At 48.3% G+C, this 14,969-nt stretch overlaps 1 protein-coding gene and 1 pseudogene across 2 annotated transcripts in view; both read right to left on the bottom strand.

The window, feature by feature from the left end:
• Positions 1-14,969, bottom strand: part of Taf2 (TATA-box binding protein associated factor 2) — a 365,232-nt gene that overhangs the window by 3,213 nt on the left and 347,050 nt on the right. For both annotated transcript variants that reach the window (XM_068346184.1, XM_068346183.1), the window contains exon 24: positions 615-853. In XM_068346184.1, the coding sequence (XP_068202285.1) occupies positions 621-853 (233 nt within the window). In that variant the 3' untranslated portion in view covers positions 615-620. The remainder of the gene's footprint in view (positions 1-614; positions 854-14,969) is intronic.
• Positions 11,199-11,317, bottom strand: LOC137616803 (5S ribosomal RNA; annotated as a pseudogene).

Here is a 14,969-nt window from a genome sequence, read left to right as displayed (position 1 = left end):
GAAATGCATTTATATCAGGCAATATCGCAGTAAATTCAACAGGTATTAATATCCACACACTTGGCATACTGTGTGTTGCATAACTTAGGGTGCTTAGCGTGTATTGTATAGGATTTTTGTTAAAGCCCCGGTTGAGTAACAATCACGTTAACCTCCAAAAGTGGAGGAATTTTAAAATGGAAAATAATTATCATGAGCAAGTTTTGAATTTCAATATAGTTGGTAAATTCTAATTGGAAATGCAAGTACTTCATACTTCAATATATAACTAAATTTTTGTTACAAATTACTTGGATTTACTAGGAATAATAAATATTTTGTAAGTAACTTAATTCAATTAAATACTCCAAAAAAATTAAAGACATGAAATGAAAAAAAAATTGTAATACAGTACCTGTAACAAAAGTATATGCTTTGGCTATATATGCATCAAAGATCTGGTGAAAAGAAATTCTTTGCATAAAAAAATCTACTTTTTCTTTACATTGTATTATAGCTACAAAAATGTGAGGTTGAAAGTGCTATGGCTTTTTTATGTTTAAAAAAAAAAAGGTTGTTTACAGTTTCTCTACTTCTACTTATTTTATTACATGATGAATCAAAATAGACATTACCTTTAATTAAAAGGAGATATTTGTTGAAAGAGGTGGCGAAGAAGGACTGGGAGGATTAGATGATCCAGAGCTTAGATTCTCTTCTTGGATAAACCTGTCTAATTTATCTAACTTATCCTTGTGCTCATGTTTATGCTTTTTATGTTTCTTATGCTTTTTATCCTTCTTTCTCTTCTTGTTCCGATGGGGTTTCCCATGAGAGTCTGCACTACTTGCACGGAACATGTCAGGGTCAAAACCTACAAAGAGTAAAATTTGCATTTAAGGCAAAGGGGATTTTGTCAAGATCATTTTCTTTTATGTAAGCTGATGAAATATAAATGGGATTGATCACTTAAAAAAATATCAATATGTTCATATTAATAACAGACAGTGTCATTATACAATTTAATTTTTAGATGTGTTATTATATCTTTCAGTTAAAAATTAGCATAAAAATGTTATTTTTATTAATAAAATAAATTTTTGAATATACTTACCCGGTGATCATATAGCTGCAACTCTGTTGCTCGACAGAAAAACCTACGGTCAAAATACGCCAGCGATTGCTATGCAGGTGGGGGTGTACATCAACAGCGCCATCTGTCGAGCAGGTACTTAGTACTCCAAGTAAACAAAGAACCAATTTTCTCCTAGGTCCACTGGGTCTCTATTGGGGAGGAAGGGAGGGTCCTTTAATATATGATCACCGGGTAAGTATATTCAAAAATTTATTTTATTAATAAAAATAACATTTTTCAATATTAAACTTAGCCGGTGATCATATAGCTGATTCACACCCAGGGGGGTGGGTAGAGACCAGCATTACATGTTTACATTATTATGAGCTAAGTATTTTGTATTTCATTTTAGCAGTTATTCAAAATAACAAACATGAAATAAATAAGTACCTGGTAAGGAAGTCGACTTGAACAATTACTCTGCCTTTTTAAGTACGTCTTCCTTACGGAGCCTCGCGATCCTTTTAGGATGCTGAGCGACCCCTAGGATCTGAAGTATCAAGGGTTGCAACCCATACAACAGGACCTCATCAAAACCTCTAATCTAGGCGCTTCTCAAGAAATGACTTTGACCACCCGCCAAATCAAGTAGGATGCGAAAGGCTTCTTAGCCTTCCGGACAACCCAAAAACAATAATAACACATTTCAAGAGAAAGATTAAAAAGGTTATGGAATTAGGGAATTGTAGTGGTTGAGCCCTCACCCACTACTGCACTCGTTGCTACGAATGGTCCCAGAGTGTAGCAGTTCTCGTAAAGAGACTGGACATTCTTAAGATAAAAAGACGCGAACACTGATTTGCTTTTCCAATAGGTTGCGTCGATTATACTTTGCAGAGATCTATTTTGTTTAAAGGCCACGGAAGTTGCGACAGCTCTAACTTCGTGTGTCCTTACCTTCAGCAAAGCTTGGTCTTCCTCATTCAGATGGGAATGAGCTTCTCGTATTAACAGTCTGATAAAATAGGATAAAGCATTCTTTGACATAGGCAAAGATGGATTCTTAACTGAACACCATAAAGCTTCAGACGGGCCTCGTAAAGGTTTTTAAATAGAACTTAAGAGCTCTTACAGGACATAAGACTCTTTCTAGTTCATTTCCAACCATACGATAAGTTTGGAATATCGAACGATATTGGTCAAGGCCGAGAAGGCAGCTCGTGTTTGGCTAGAAAACCAAGTTGTAGAACATGTAGCCGTTTCGGATGAGAATCCGATGTTCTTGCTGAAGGCATGAATCTCACTGACTCTTTTAGCTGTGGCTAAGCATATCAGGAAAAGAGTCTTAAAGGTGAGATCTTTCAGGGAGGCTGATTGTAGCGGTTCGAACCTGTCTGACATAAGGAATCTTAGTACCACGTCTAAATTCCAACCAGGTGTAACCAAACGACGCTCCTTCGTGGTCTCAAAAGACTTAAGGAGGTCCTGTAGATCTTTATTGTTGGAAAGATCTAAGCCTCTGTGACGGAAGACTGATGCCAACATGCTTCTGTAACCCTTGATAGTGGGAGCTGAAAGAGATCCTTCTTTCCTCAGATATAAGAGAAAGTCAGCTATTTGAGTTACAGAGGTACTGGTCGAGGATACGGATACTGACTTGCACCAGTTTCGGAAGATTTCCCACTTCGATTGGTAGACTCTAAGGGTGGATGTTCTCCTTGCTCTAGCAATCGCTCTGGTTGCCTCCTTCGAAAAGCCTCTAGCTCTCGAGAGTCTTTCGATAGTCTGAAGGCAGTCAGACGAAGAGCGTGGAGGCCTTGGTGTACCTTCTTTACGCGTGGCTGACGTAGAAGGTCCACCCTTAGGGGAAGTGTTCTGGGAACGTCTACTAGCCATCGAAGTACCTCGGTGAGCCATTCTCTCGCGGGCCAGAGGGAAGCAACTAGCGTCAACCTTGTCCCTTCGTGAGAGGCGAACTTCTGCAGTACCTTGTTGACAATCTTGAACGGAGGGAATGCATATAGATCTAGATGTGACCAATCTAGTAGAAAGGCATCTATATGAACTACTGCTGGGTCCGGGATTGGTGAGCAAAATATTGTGAGCCTCTTGGTCATCGAGGTTGCGAAGAGATCTATGGTTGGCTGGCCCCAGGTGGCCCAAAGTCTCTTGCATACATCCTTGTGGAGGGTCCATTCTGTTGGAATTATTTTTCCCTTCCGACTGAGACAATCTGCCATGACATTCAAGTTGCCTTGGATGAACCTCGTTACTAGTGAAATGTCTAGACCTTTTGACCAGGTGAGGAGGTCCCTTGCGATCTCGTACAATGTCAGAGAGTAGGTCCCTCCTTGCTTGGAGATGTACGCCAAAGCCGTGGTGTTGTCCGAGTTCACCTCCACCACTTTGCCTTGAAGGAGAGACCTGAAGCTTTCCAGATCAGACGTACTGCCAGTAGCTCCTTGCAGTTGAAATGCATTGTCCTTTGACTCGAGTTCCATAATCCCGAGCATTCCCTACCGTCTAATGTCGCACCCCAGCCTACGTCCGATGCGTCCGAGAAGAGAACGTGGTTGGGAGTCTGAACAGTCAGGGGAAGACCCTCTCTAAGGTTGATATAGTCCTTTCACCAAGTCAGACAAGACTTTATCTTTCCGGAAACCGGGATCAAGACCGCTTCTAGCGTCTTGTCCTTTTTCCAGTGAAAAGCTAGATGGTATAGCAGAGGACGGAGGTGTAGTCTTCCTAGTGACACAAATTGATCCACGGATGACAGTGTCCCTACCAGACTCATCCACAGCCTGACTGGGCAGCGTTCCTTCTTCAGCATCTTCTGGATGGATAGCAGGGCTGGGGGTTGATCGTCTTGTTCAGCAACGTCCTCATCAGAGGGTTCCTCATCCGAAACTGATGAGGAAACGGCAACGGAGTGGGCAACGTCTGACTCGCTGAATCCGGTCGCACTGGTGGATGCGTGACGGAGCCGGACGCAATATCATGGCACTGCTGCACAGTCTGTGAACTGTCAACAACCATGGGTGCGCGAGGAAGTACAGCGTCAACCCGAAACTGTCTAGACTGTCTGGGTTGTGCAGTCAACACCCTACCGGGTTGCTGAGGTTGACGCACTGCTTCACAACAAGTCACCTCTGCTGGTTGTTGAACGTCTTCCTAGTGACACACTGAACGTCAACAACCACCTCCGAGCGTCGCTTAACGTCAACGTGCGACTGGCAACCCACACTGGGTCGCATCGGTGGAGGAACCACCTCAACTGGCAGACGCGAGTAGGATACCTCAGCGTCAACAGGGCGCACAACCAACCGGTTGGAAGGTTGTTGGCCAGAAGGTTCTTCTCCGCATTTAAGTCCTCTATCAAGGACACAAGCTTGGACTGCATGTCTTGCAGCAAAGCTCATTTAGGGTCTACGGGAGCAGGTGTGGCAACAGACGGGGTTAGCGACTGAGGCGGAACCATTTACCATCCCTGGAAGCCTTGTTATGTGTGACATAATAGTACAGCAAAACTTCAAAGGCTCGACAAAAGTTGAGAAGTTGACCTGTAAACAACTTGGAGCGTCTCCTGGCTAGGCGCCAGGGCGAGTCTACCAGAATTGAGAAGTCTATCTGGGCAGAGGCATGAACTCCCAAGCCGAGAACTTCTCTCGTGTCCTACAGACTCTCGCTCTATAAGCCAGTTTAAAAGAAGGGAAATCAAAGGCTGTATCCCTAAAACTCCTCCTGGTGCAAAAACCAGTCGCCTAGCCAACGTAACGCTCTCTAGGAGAGCGAGAGAGCACTAGCTTAACAACAACGGCTTCGAAGTAGCTAGGCCTAGTGTAAGTTCTGACGAGAACGAGGAGCAGCAGTTACAAGATCCGGACGAAGATCCTTAAAAAATCATCATGATTTAATTAAAGTCCATAGGAGGCTAAGCAGCTTAAGGCTCCTCTCCAAATGACAGAGTCCTCAAAGGAATATCAGTAGGAGGGAGAACAGCACTTTCTCAACTACAGGAACCTTGTCCGATAAAAGCTAGGTTATCTCAGTGAGTCTCTCACTGGTGCATAGGAAGCAGACCAGAAGGCAACGTCATGTAACTGCTTGACAGTCTGTGAACTGTCAACAACTGAACTGTCAACCACAACAGGTGCGTGAGGACATACAGCACTGGTGCATTAGTAGCAGACCAGAAGGCAACGTCATGTAACTGCTTGACAGTCTGTGAACTGTCAACAACTGAACTGTCAACCACAACAGGTGCGTGAGGACATACAGTGTTCACTCGAGACTGCTTTGACTGTCTATACTGAGCAGTCAAAACAACTCTAGAATGCGGAGGTTGACGCACCGCGTCAAAACAAAACAACTTAGGTTGTTGTTGTAACTCGCGAACGTCAACGGAGGGTTCCGTGCGTCGCTGAACGTCAACATGCGGCTGGCAGGGTACACTGCGCATGGGTGGCGGGACTCTCACAGCTGGAGTGCGGGAGAAGGTAGCCTCAGCGTCAACTGAACGCACAACCGTGGTTGGTTGTAGGCTAACGGGTGCAGCGTCAACCTTCTCCGCATGAAAGTCCTGCATTAAAGATGTTAACTGTGTCTGCATGGTCTGCAGCAAAGACCACTTAGGGTCTACAGTAGCAGGTGCGGCAACAGACGGTGTTACTGCCTGTTGCGGTACCGCTTTGCCTCTCTTAGGAGGTGAGCAGTCGTTGGAAGACTGCAGCGAGTCCGAACTGACCCAGTGGCTACAACTGGGCCGTTGGACTTGCGCGGAAGGGACCGACTTGCGCTTAATAAGCTGCGAGACCTTGGTCCATGGTTTCTTACGAGAAACCTCTTCCGCAGATGAGAAGTAAATGGGCTCTCTCGTCTTTGTGTGGGTGGGGCGATCTTGGTAGATACGCCCGAAACCACGGAGGGAAACGTCTGTTCGTTGATCAAGGCCTGACGAACCCATAAGTCGTTCGACATTACTTCTCCCCTGGGCTTGGGAGCTTGCAAGAGGTCCCGGACTAGGTGAACGACAGGCACGAACAGACGAACCCTCGGACGCAACACTGTAACACTTTGCGCATATCACTTTATCACTTCGATTTTCTGTTTTGCACTTATTTCACTGAAATCGAAACTTTTACTGATTTCTACCTGAAACACGCAATTCTACCCTTCATTAAAAGGTAGTAATTGCGAAAACAGTCGTATAATGTAGCTCATTAATACTAGCAAAAACAGAAAACATATATAAAGATAAAGAATTCAGTGGCTGGGAAAGAGACTAAACACTAGTTCAAATAAACTATGTTTACAATCTCTCACCGCACATAGCCTGGGGACAAGAATAAAACCCTAGAAACGTTTTACCTTCTTCCCCGTACAGCGACTAGGGAGGAGAGTAACAAGAGAACAACGTTACCCGCTTGAACGGAACGTTTTTTCTCCTCTCTCTCCCTCCGTCTCTATCTCTCTCTCTCTTTCTCTCTTGATTTCGCTCCTGAGAGAAGAGCCCAATTATATATCGTCAAAAAAAACATGTTATTTGGCTAAAGGAAAAAACTGAAAGGTTTTCCAAATAAAAAGTTCCTTTAATTTAGAATTTAAACCATTTAAGCTAAGAAAGAATGAACGAAACGTCAGAATCGATTTACTCTTACTGCAAAGTGAAACCGTGATACACTCTCTCTCTATCGTAACGATAGAGCGCATGTTGAACGTCCTGAACGTCAACAACTGCGTAGTCTAAAAAACTAAACGTTAGTTCATCTTTGAAAACAGTACGAAGACTATCAAAGAAATTCTTTCATAAAACATTAAATTTAAAAAGTTTTAAATTCTTTAAAGGCTAAATATGATATAACGGGCTCAACGTTGATTAACTTCGGTTCCAAGTTAGGACCGCCTACTATCAGGAAAGGTCGCATATAAACAAAACAAAAATTTATTTTTATATGTTTATAATAAATGGAAAGTTAATCGAAGAGGCCTAATAAAGGCGGAGAGATATAAAATATATAGATCTATAACGTGTTAAGCAAAATTACTAAAAACCTAAACACACTTCCGTCTAAGGGAAGGGTCGGCCATTTAAAAGTGAAAGAGAGTCCATACTCTCTTTGTCACCATAATTAAATCTATCCAAAACGAGTTCAAGTTTTGAGATGAAGATAAAACCCCTGCATAGCGAAAGCTCAAAACTAGAATAGTGTACTTCACCAAATAGTTGTGAAAACAAATCCAGTTAGTAACAGCGTATTAGTAGGTCTTGTCAGTAGCCCGACAGAGAGAAAATTGGTTCTTTGTTTACTTGGAGTACTAAGTACCTGCTCGACAGATGGCGCTGTTGATGTACACCCCCACCTGCATAGCGATCGCTGGCGTATTTTGACCGTAGGTTTTTCTGTCGAGCAACAGAGTTGCAGCTATATGATCACCGGCTAAGTTTAATATTGAAAAAAACATGACTATGTAAACAAAACTCCTAACAATACATGTAAAAGAGCATAATAAAAAGCAGACTGCATTTTCTGAGAGATATAAACCATAGTTTTATTTAATTAATTATCTTCACATAAAAAAAAGCTAGGTTGTCTGTTGATGCTATAAGGTTACAGTAGTTAAAGAGTCTAAACATTAGATATGTGATAAAGATATGTATACAGTATCAAGAAATGTAATTTACAAAAAGAAAAGTTCCAGTTTGTTCCTACGAAGTGGAAAAAGCTGAATTGTCAAAGTGTGCCTCCAGTTGTATAAATAGTAAATGAAAAACAATTTATAGACTGAAAAGCTACTTTAGTCACTAACCAGAATTTCAGCTCTTCAGTCATGTATAATTCCACAGGAATGATGGGTACTTTCACTTATTATAATGCCTGGCATACGCTGATGCAGAGGTTGAAAATGCCCCATGACAGAGTTTGATTCTTTGTAAAAAATACCTACTCTATAATACATAGCCTGGTAGGTAATACTAATCATCTATTATCATTTTTATGCACAGTTATACATACTATGAATATTTTTCTGCAAACAAATTTTGTGTACTGCATATCAACAATCAAATGGCTTGAGCAATACTTTCAGTGCTACATAAGTAATGAACATTTCTAGCACTACAAAAGTACTAGATAAGTAATGAACATTTCTAGCACTACATAAATAACAATCATACACTTGGGATAAAACTCAATAATTATACCTAATATAAGACTAAGGAAATTAAATACCAAATAGTTTCTTTAACATGACAAATTCGAAGATAATTTGTATTTTTCCTAACCATACAAACCTTAGCTATTTACATTGGGTTTACCTTTTAGCACAGCTGAAATGGCGAGCCATTAGAATTTAACGAGGGTGTATTACCCCCGCGCTAGTTAGCGGGGGGGTAGGGGAGTGGTAGCTAGCTACCCCTCCCCCCCCTCACACACAGATGAATGCTCACTTTCACTTGGAGGTAGGACTTGTCTTGGGGGACAGGGCTGGCGGGCAAATATGTGTAAATAGCTAAGGTTTGTATGGTTAGGAAAAATACAAATTATCTTCGAATTTGTCATTTGTTCCGTAACCAAAATACAAACCACGCTATTTACATTGGGTGACTTACCCATTAGGTAGGGTGGAAAGTCCCCAGCCATACTGGCTTTGGCTTTACCCAGGGACTCAGAATCCGAGTGAGTCACACTCGAGAAAAGGAGTCCCTGCACCTCACAAGTTCCTTGCTCCGCAAGGAACCGTGTGGCCTACATAAGCTTGTGTGTGAAGGAAGAAGTGTGACCCGTCCTAGGCAGTTGACCTGGAGTTCCAGAAGGAACTCTGGGTTAGGACGTTCCCAATACCACCTCGTCAGGGTATGGGGGACGCGACAGTATTGACTCAATACTCGGAACACAAGGAAGCATGGTTTACCTGCAGAGGTTCGAGGTCAGCTATGCAGAGACCAGGATGCTGCTTCCCCGTAGAGGGGATGATGAAGAAAGAAATAAGGGCCAGACATACTTCTTTCGTTCATGCAGACTAAAACCTGATAACAATGCCCTCAACCTTCTGCTACCTGTCCAAAAAGGAGCCTGAGGTTAGACCAGCTATTGTGTAGCCACCACAGAGCGATAGAAAACGTATCGAGACTCCTGTGGGTCACGCCCTGCAGGAAGCGGGCTGCGAAGTTCATTAGACGCTTCCAGACTCCAGCTTGTAGCACCTGCGTCACAGAGTAGTATTACTCGTAGGCGAGGGACGTTGCGATGTATCCAACATCGTGCTGTAGGGCGACGTGACGGGGGAGGGTCTGGAGACAGGTCGAGATGAATGTCCTTGAGTCCGGGCTGAAGAGGTATACTGGTGACTCTCCCCCGTGTCCTCCTTGTGCTCCCAAATTGGCTGCAACTGAGGACAAACTGCAGCTGTTCCCAAAGCTAACCTCTCGATTCCTTTACTGGCAAGAAAGAGAAGGTCTTGGGACATCAGATACAGATACAGAATGGAGACTCGAAATCTTGAAGGAATTGGACCGAAGGGCCGGGACCCCCAGATTCTGAGTCTAGCCAACAACTCAGGAGCGAACCTGAATGTTGCCTTCCCCTCTTCCTTAGAAAGGGCGGAGTCGTACGAGACCAAGAAAATTACTTACACACTGGCCGTGGCCAGAGTGAGCAGGAGACCCAAGGCGGAATACAATCCAAGGCCCGTCGTAAAGGATCTTGAGAAGATCTCCTAAAGGACTAAAAGTCCGAGCCATGCTCCAAGTTGGAGGTCTTCCTCCGACTAGGGCAGGGACGAACGTAGCTTCGCATGAGCGAGGAAAGATCCAGCGGGCAGGAAAAAGTTATTCCTTTAAGCCTGAAAGTCAGGGAAAGGCTGAGCGACAGGCTTCATTGCCGAGAGCGGAAAGGAGTTTCCTCCCGCCGAAAGGCAATAAGACCGTTATTGCTGGAGAAGAGGCCTCAAGGGAAGAGGTATATCTCCCACGGCACCAACCACCGAAGACTCTTCACTTTGCCTGGAAGACCCCTGCGGATGACTATCGCAGATGACGCGACCTCCGTACCGCGACTGTAGCGGGTTGTCTCTTCTTGAGGAGGAGGCGTAGTGTCTCCAGGCATGAAGCCGAAGCGACGCCCCGGTTCGGGGGAGATGTCGTAGTGTGGTTGTTTGAGTAGTCTGCGCCGTGGGAGAAGCTCTCCCGGGAGTTCCGTCAGGGGAAGCAGAGGGTCCAGAAACCGTTCTGCGCATAGTCCCAGTGGACCTCTCCCATTGAAAGGTTGACAGACAACCTGGTCTTGTTGAGACCCATTGTCCACAGACAAAAAGGAGGGAAGACGCAGGCGTCGAAGTTGTCCCACAATCACTGGAATGCATCTTGCCAGAGTCTCGGGGTCTGAGACTGGGGGGAAGAACAGCGGAAGCTTGAGGTTCCAAGCTGTCGCGATCAGGTCCCCCAGACCAGGACTTGCTGGTTACTCAAGGTCAAAGACCCCCAGGTACACTCTCTCTACGAGGCTCTGCTCAGATAGTCGGAGAGAACATTCCTCTGCCTGGAATGAGAGAGCCGATGAAGGTATTGAGATAATCTCAATCATCCCGGTATCTCTACTGCAAGATGTGAAGGTGTGAAAATGCGTCCCCTGCTAGTTAGAACACGCCAGAATCATGAAGTCGACGCGCACGGGGCGACTCGGCAGGAGCTGTAGGATCTGTAGAGGGGCCAGACTACGGCCCCTAAGCCTGCCTAAATGATGGAGAGGTATCCTTCAGGTCTTGACCATAGGCCTGGACCGCAACATGCCCCCCCCCCCTTTCCTTTGACGAGTCCAAGAACAGCATCAAGAATGTGGGGAAAGGACGAGAATATCCACTACCATCAAGAGGTTCCATAGGTCAACATCCATTGCAGGTCTAATAGTTCCGCTGGTCCCATAGGGGCCAGGAACTCCGGTTAAACGTTGCCTGAAACCACCGGAACTTGGACCGCCCCACATGGAACTTATCCTGAGGCGACCGTTCGGACTATAGACGGGTCAATGAGGAAAGGAGAACTAGGAAACGTTCCAAGGTAGGGTTGAAAGCTCTGCTTGACTGAGAACAGGTACTGCGACTCTCCTCAGTCTTGCCACAGTCAACTGAAAGGAAGGCTCGGAGGATGTGGCAACAGAATCTGGCGTCCCCAGGTGGTCACCCATCCAAGTACCGACCAGAACCGACGTTGCTTAACCTCGCTGGACGGACGAGAAGCAGGGTTTCCAACGTGGTAAGGCCGTTGACTCAATATCATGGCCAGATACTCCAGATGTTGAGGCAGAAGAAGAGAAGGCTCCAAGCAAAATACCATGAACCCACACTCATGGTAAGCATCCGGAAGCTTGTCCCGGCGCTGAAGAAGGTCGAACCCGAGCCTACCGGAGTTGACCAGCCCTCCAAAAAGCCGAGGCGGTGGAAGCCTGCACCTGAGCGGCCATGAGGAAAGCAGGGAGAGTTTTCTGGGGAAAAAAACCTGCTATGCCACGGCGGGATAGCCACACTGCATCATAAGCAGGAATACTTGCAGTCTAGGCTGAATTTGATGAGCTCCCTGGAAGATGGATGGAATGGAAACTGAAAGTACCCGTCCTTCCGATCCAGGGTTTAAGGAGTCCTGTCGCCTCGTTACCAGTCTGATCGATTCTGCTGTTCTACGCTGGCCGAAGTTTGTTCGACAAACTTGATCAGGGCTGAGAGGTCGACTACGGAACTCCCCTCTCAGATCCTTCCTTACAAGAAAGGATCGACTGAAGAGGCCGGGGGTGAAGCCGTCGATGATCCTATGGAGGACCTTTGCCTAAGGTATGGATCATTCTGCCCAACCGGGCAACTCTTGCCGACGCTATGGCATAGAGGTTCAGAGACACTGAATTCGCTGACAGAGACGGCAGGCGCGATATCCTTGGCTGATCACAGAGATTGTGCGGGAATGGGCATCGGGAAGCTGTCATTCGGATGAGTAACCTTAAGCATCCTCCCAGCGAGAAACCTGCAATCCTAGAGTTCGTGAACTCTGACGCTCCTTTTAGGACTATGCCCCCCCGGGGGAGCCTCCCGTGCCATCTGTTCCTGACAGGAGGAAACTGCAATTGGACACCTTGTCCCAGTTGTCGTAGCCGATAACTTAGGCCGACGTGGTTGAAAGAAAAGGGCGCTGGAGCCCTGCAGAGTCTGGAAGAAAGCGCCTTGGAGGAGTGAAAATGGAAGTCGATTTCCTCCGCACAGCCGCTGTCTAAGTCTCTGTCCTTGGGCACAAACAAACTCTTCTCAAGGATGAAAGGGTGTCTGAGGTCGTCGACCTCCACAGATGAGACACCCGAAGGAAGCCCTCAGTCAGAGCGTCCAGATGGTACAACATCGAGCTTGTCCGCAAGTTAGATACTTAACGACGAAAGGCCAAGGTGCCTGAGCTCGAGAGGAAAGTACCCATGATCTTCCTGTAGCTTCCTTGAACCAAACCTCGGGCCGTAACCGAGGAGTGAAAGGACCTGGTAAGCCCCCATAGGAAGGGGTAAGCAGTCACCCCTTGGCCGATGGAGAAATCTCGAACGGAAAGCCCCCCCCCCCCAACAATCCTTCCAGGGAATGACGGGGAAGGGCTAACCCAGGTTCTGGAAAGAGGAGTGTTGCTCAGACCTCCCTGAAGTTTCTTCCTATTCTTGCAAGTGCCATGCTCTGCGTTTACGGGGTGAGGCCGTGTTCTGGAAATACGCTCCAGAAGAACTTGCCAGGCTGGCCATGCTGTGAAAACCCCAATGGGAATTGTGGTCGCAATCGCCCTGGAGCTCGCGCGATGGTAATTCAAAGATTTGCGGGTGGGCGAACGTGAAAGCGCCCATGCCCGGTCACGCAGGAACGCAAACGAAGGTGAGCGAAGGAGCGCAGAAGGAGGGCGAGCTTGGTAGGAAGGGCGAGAGCTGGTGGTCGGCGAGCGATAACCCATAGACGAGCAATGGATACTGCAAGAATTAAGCCGACGTTCGTGCGAAGAAACGCCGTCGGTCCGCGCGACGGAACGCCGTCGGTCCGCGCGACGGACCGCCGTCGGTCCGCGCGACGGACCGCCGTCGGTCCGCGCGACGGACCGCCGTCGGTCCGCGCGACGGAACGCCGTCGGTCCGCGCGACGGAACGCCGTCCGTCCGCGCGACGGAACGCCGTCCGTCCGCGCGACGGAATGCCGTTGGTCAGCGCGCGGGCGAACATTGGAAAGCATGTGCGCGGACGCGCATGAGCGTAAACGTGCAGGCACGTGGGTGTGTGGGCGCGCAGGCGAATGATCGCGCGGGCGCGCAGGCAAGCGGTCGCGCGGGCGAACAGTCGCGCGGGCGAACAGTCGCGCAGGCGAGCGGTCGCGAGGGTGGGCAGGTGAATGAGCGCGAGTCTGAGGCGGCGAACGCAAGCGTTAGCGCGATGGCGAGGAAACGCGCTGCCGCGTGGGCGAGGAAGACCGTTGGCGATATGGATCAACAGGCGATCGGTGGTGAGCTGGTGAGCGCTAACGCGCAGGTTGGCGATGGCGCGTTGTGGCATGTCGACGCGTTGGCAAGCGATGGCGAGCAGCAGGCGCAGGTGAGCGATCGCGCGATGGCGAGCAGCAGGCGCAGGTGGGCGATCGCGCGATGGCGAGCAGCATGCGCAGGTGGGCGATCGCGCGATGGTGAGCAGCATGCGCAGGTGGGCGATCGCGCGATGGCGAGCAGCAGGCGCAGGTGGGCGATCGCGCGATGGCGAGCAGCATGCGCAGGTGGGCGATCGCGAGATGGCGAGCAGCATGCGCAGGTGGGCGATCGCGAGATGGCGAGCAGCATGCGCAGGTGGGCGATCGCGCGATGGCGAGCAGCATCCGCAGGTGGGCGATCGCGCGATGGCGAGCAGCATGCGCAGGTGGGCGATGGCGAGCTAGTAGCTGGCGAACTATATTCCTTCAGAAGTGTTGGAGAACGTTGGCGTGCCGGCTGTAACACACGCGGGCAATCGGGAGATCGCCGAGAGACAGGTGATCGCTGATGAGTAGAACGCTGTTGAATAGGCGATACTAAAATCGCCTGTGCGTGCTGGCGAGCAGGTGAACGCTGGCGAGCAGGTGATCGCTGGCGAGCAGGTGATCGCTGGCGAGCTGGTGATCGCTGGCGAGCTGATGATCGCTGACGAGCAGAAGGCAACGCGTGGAAGCCTGCGCATAGAAGAAGAGTCCTTGACCCAGACCTGAACCGAAGTTCTAGATCGCGAGGGCGAACGTGGGCGCACAGGGCGCGTAACAGGAACCAACAGGAACAGCAGGGATAATCATCATGAGAGCGCTGACAAACAGGAGAGCGCTGGCGAAAGGAGAGCGCTGGCGAAAGGAGAGCGCTAGCGATCAGGAAGCGCTGATGAGCAGGAGAGCGCCTGTGCGCTAACACTGAGCAGGAGCAGGAGAGAACACAGCAGAAGGGCGTGCAGGGGAACCCTGACACGCAAGGGAAGAACCCCCCGTGGGAGGCAACCCTTTGCCCCGAAGGGAACGTTGTCCGTCGGGAGACACATGTCCATCGGAAGACCGTAGCCTGTCCGCCGGGAGACTGATGTCCGTTGGAAGACCGTTGTCCGTCGGGAAGACCGTTGCCCGTCGGAAGACGAGATCGGACTGCTGTCCATCTGCACCAAGGCGGAAGATCAAGAAAAAGGAGTTGTAGGCTGCAAACGGAGATTCAAAAAGGCGCCTCTTAGCACCCTTATAGGGAGATGAGAGGCCCTTACGACGAGGCGGACGGTGGGCCTTACGGCGAGGGAGGCCAACAACAACAGCAGCAGAAGAATCCTCCGAAGAGGAGTCTCTATGAGTGTACTCTCTCGCGAACGAAAGAGAAACACTTCGTAGAAGAGACTGGTCAGCCAGTGACCTAAAAGGAGCA

The sequence above is a fragment of the Palaemon carinicauda genome, chromosome 22 (genome assembly GCF_036898095.1).
Source record: "Palaemon carinicauda isolate YSFRI2023 chromosome 22, ASM3689809v2, whole genome shotgun sequence".
NCBI classification, from domain to species: Eukaryota; Metazoa; Arthropoda; class Malacostraca; order Decapoda; family Palaemonidae; genus Palaemon; species Palaemon carinicauda.
Note: the sequence above shows the minus strand (reverse complement) of the source record. Positions and strands in the feature narration are given on the sequence as shown.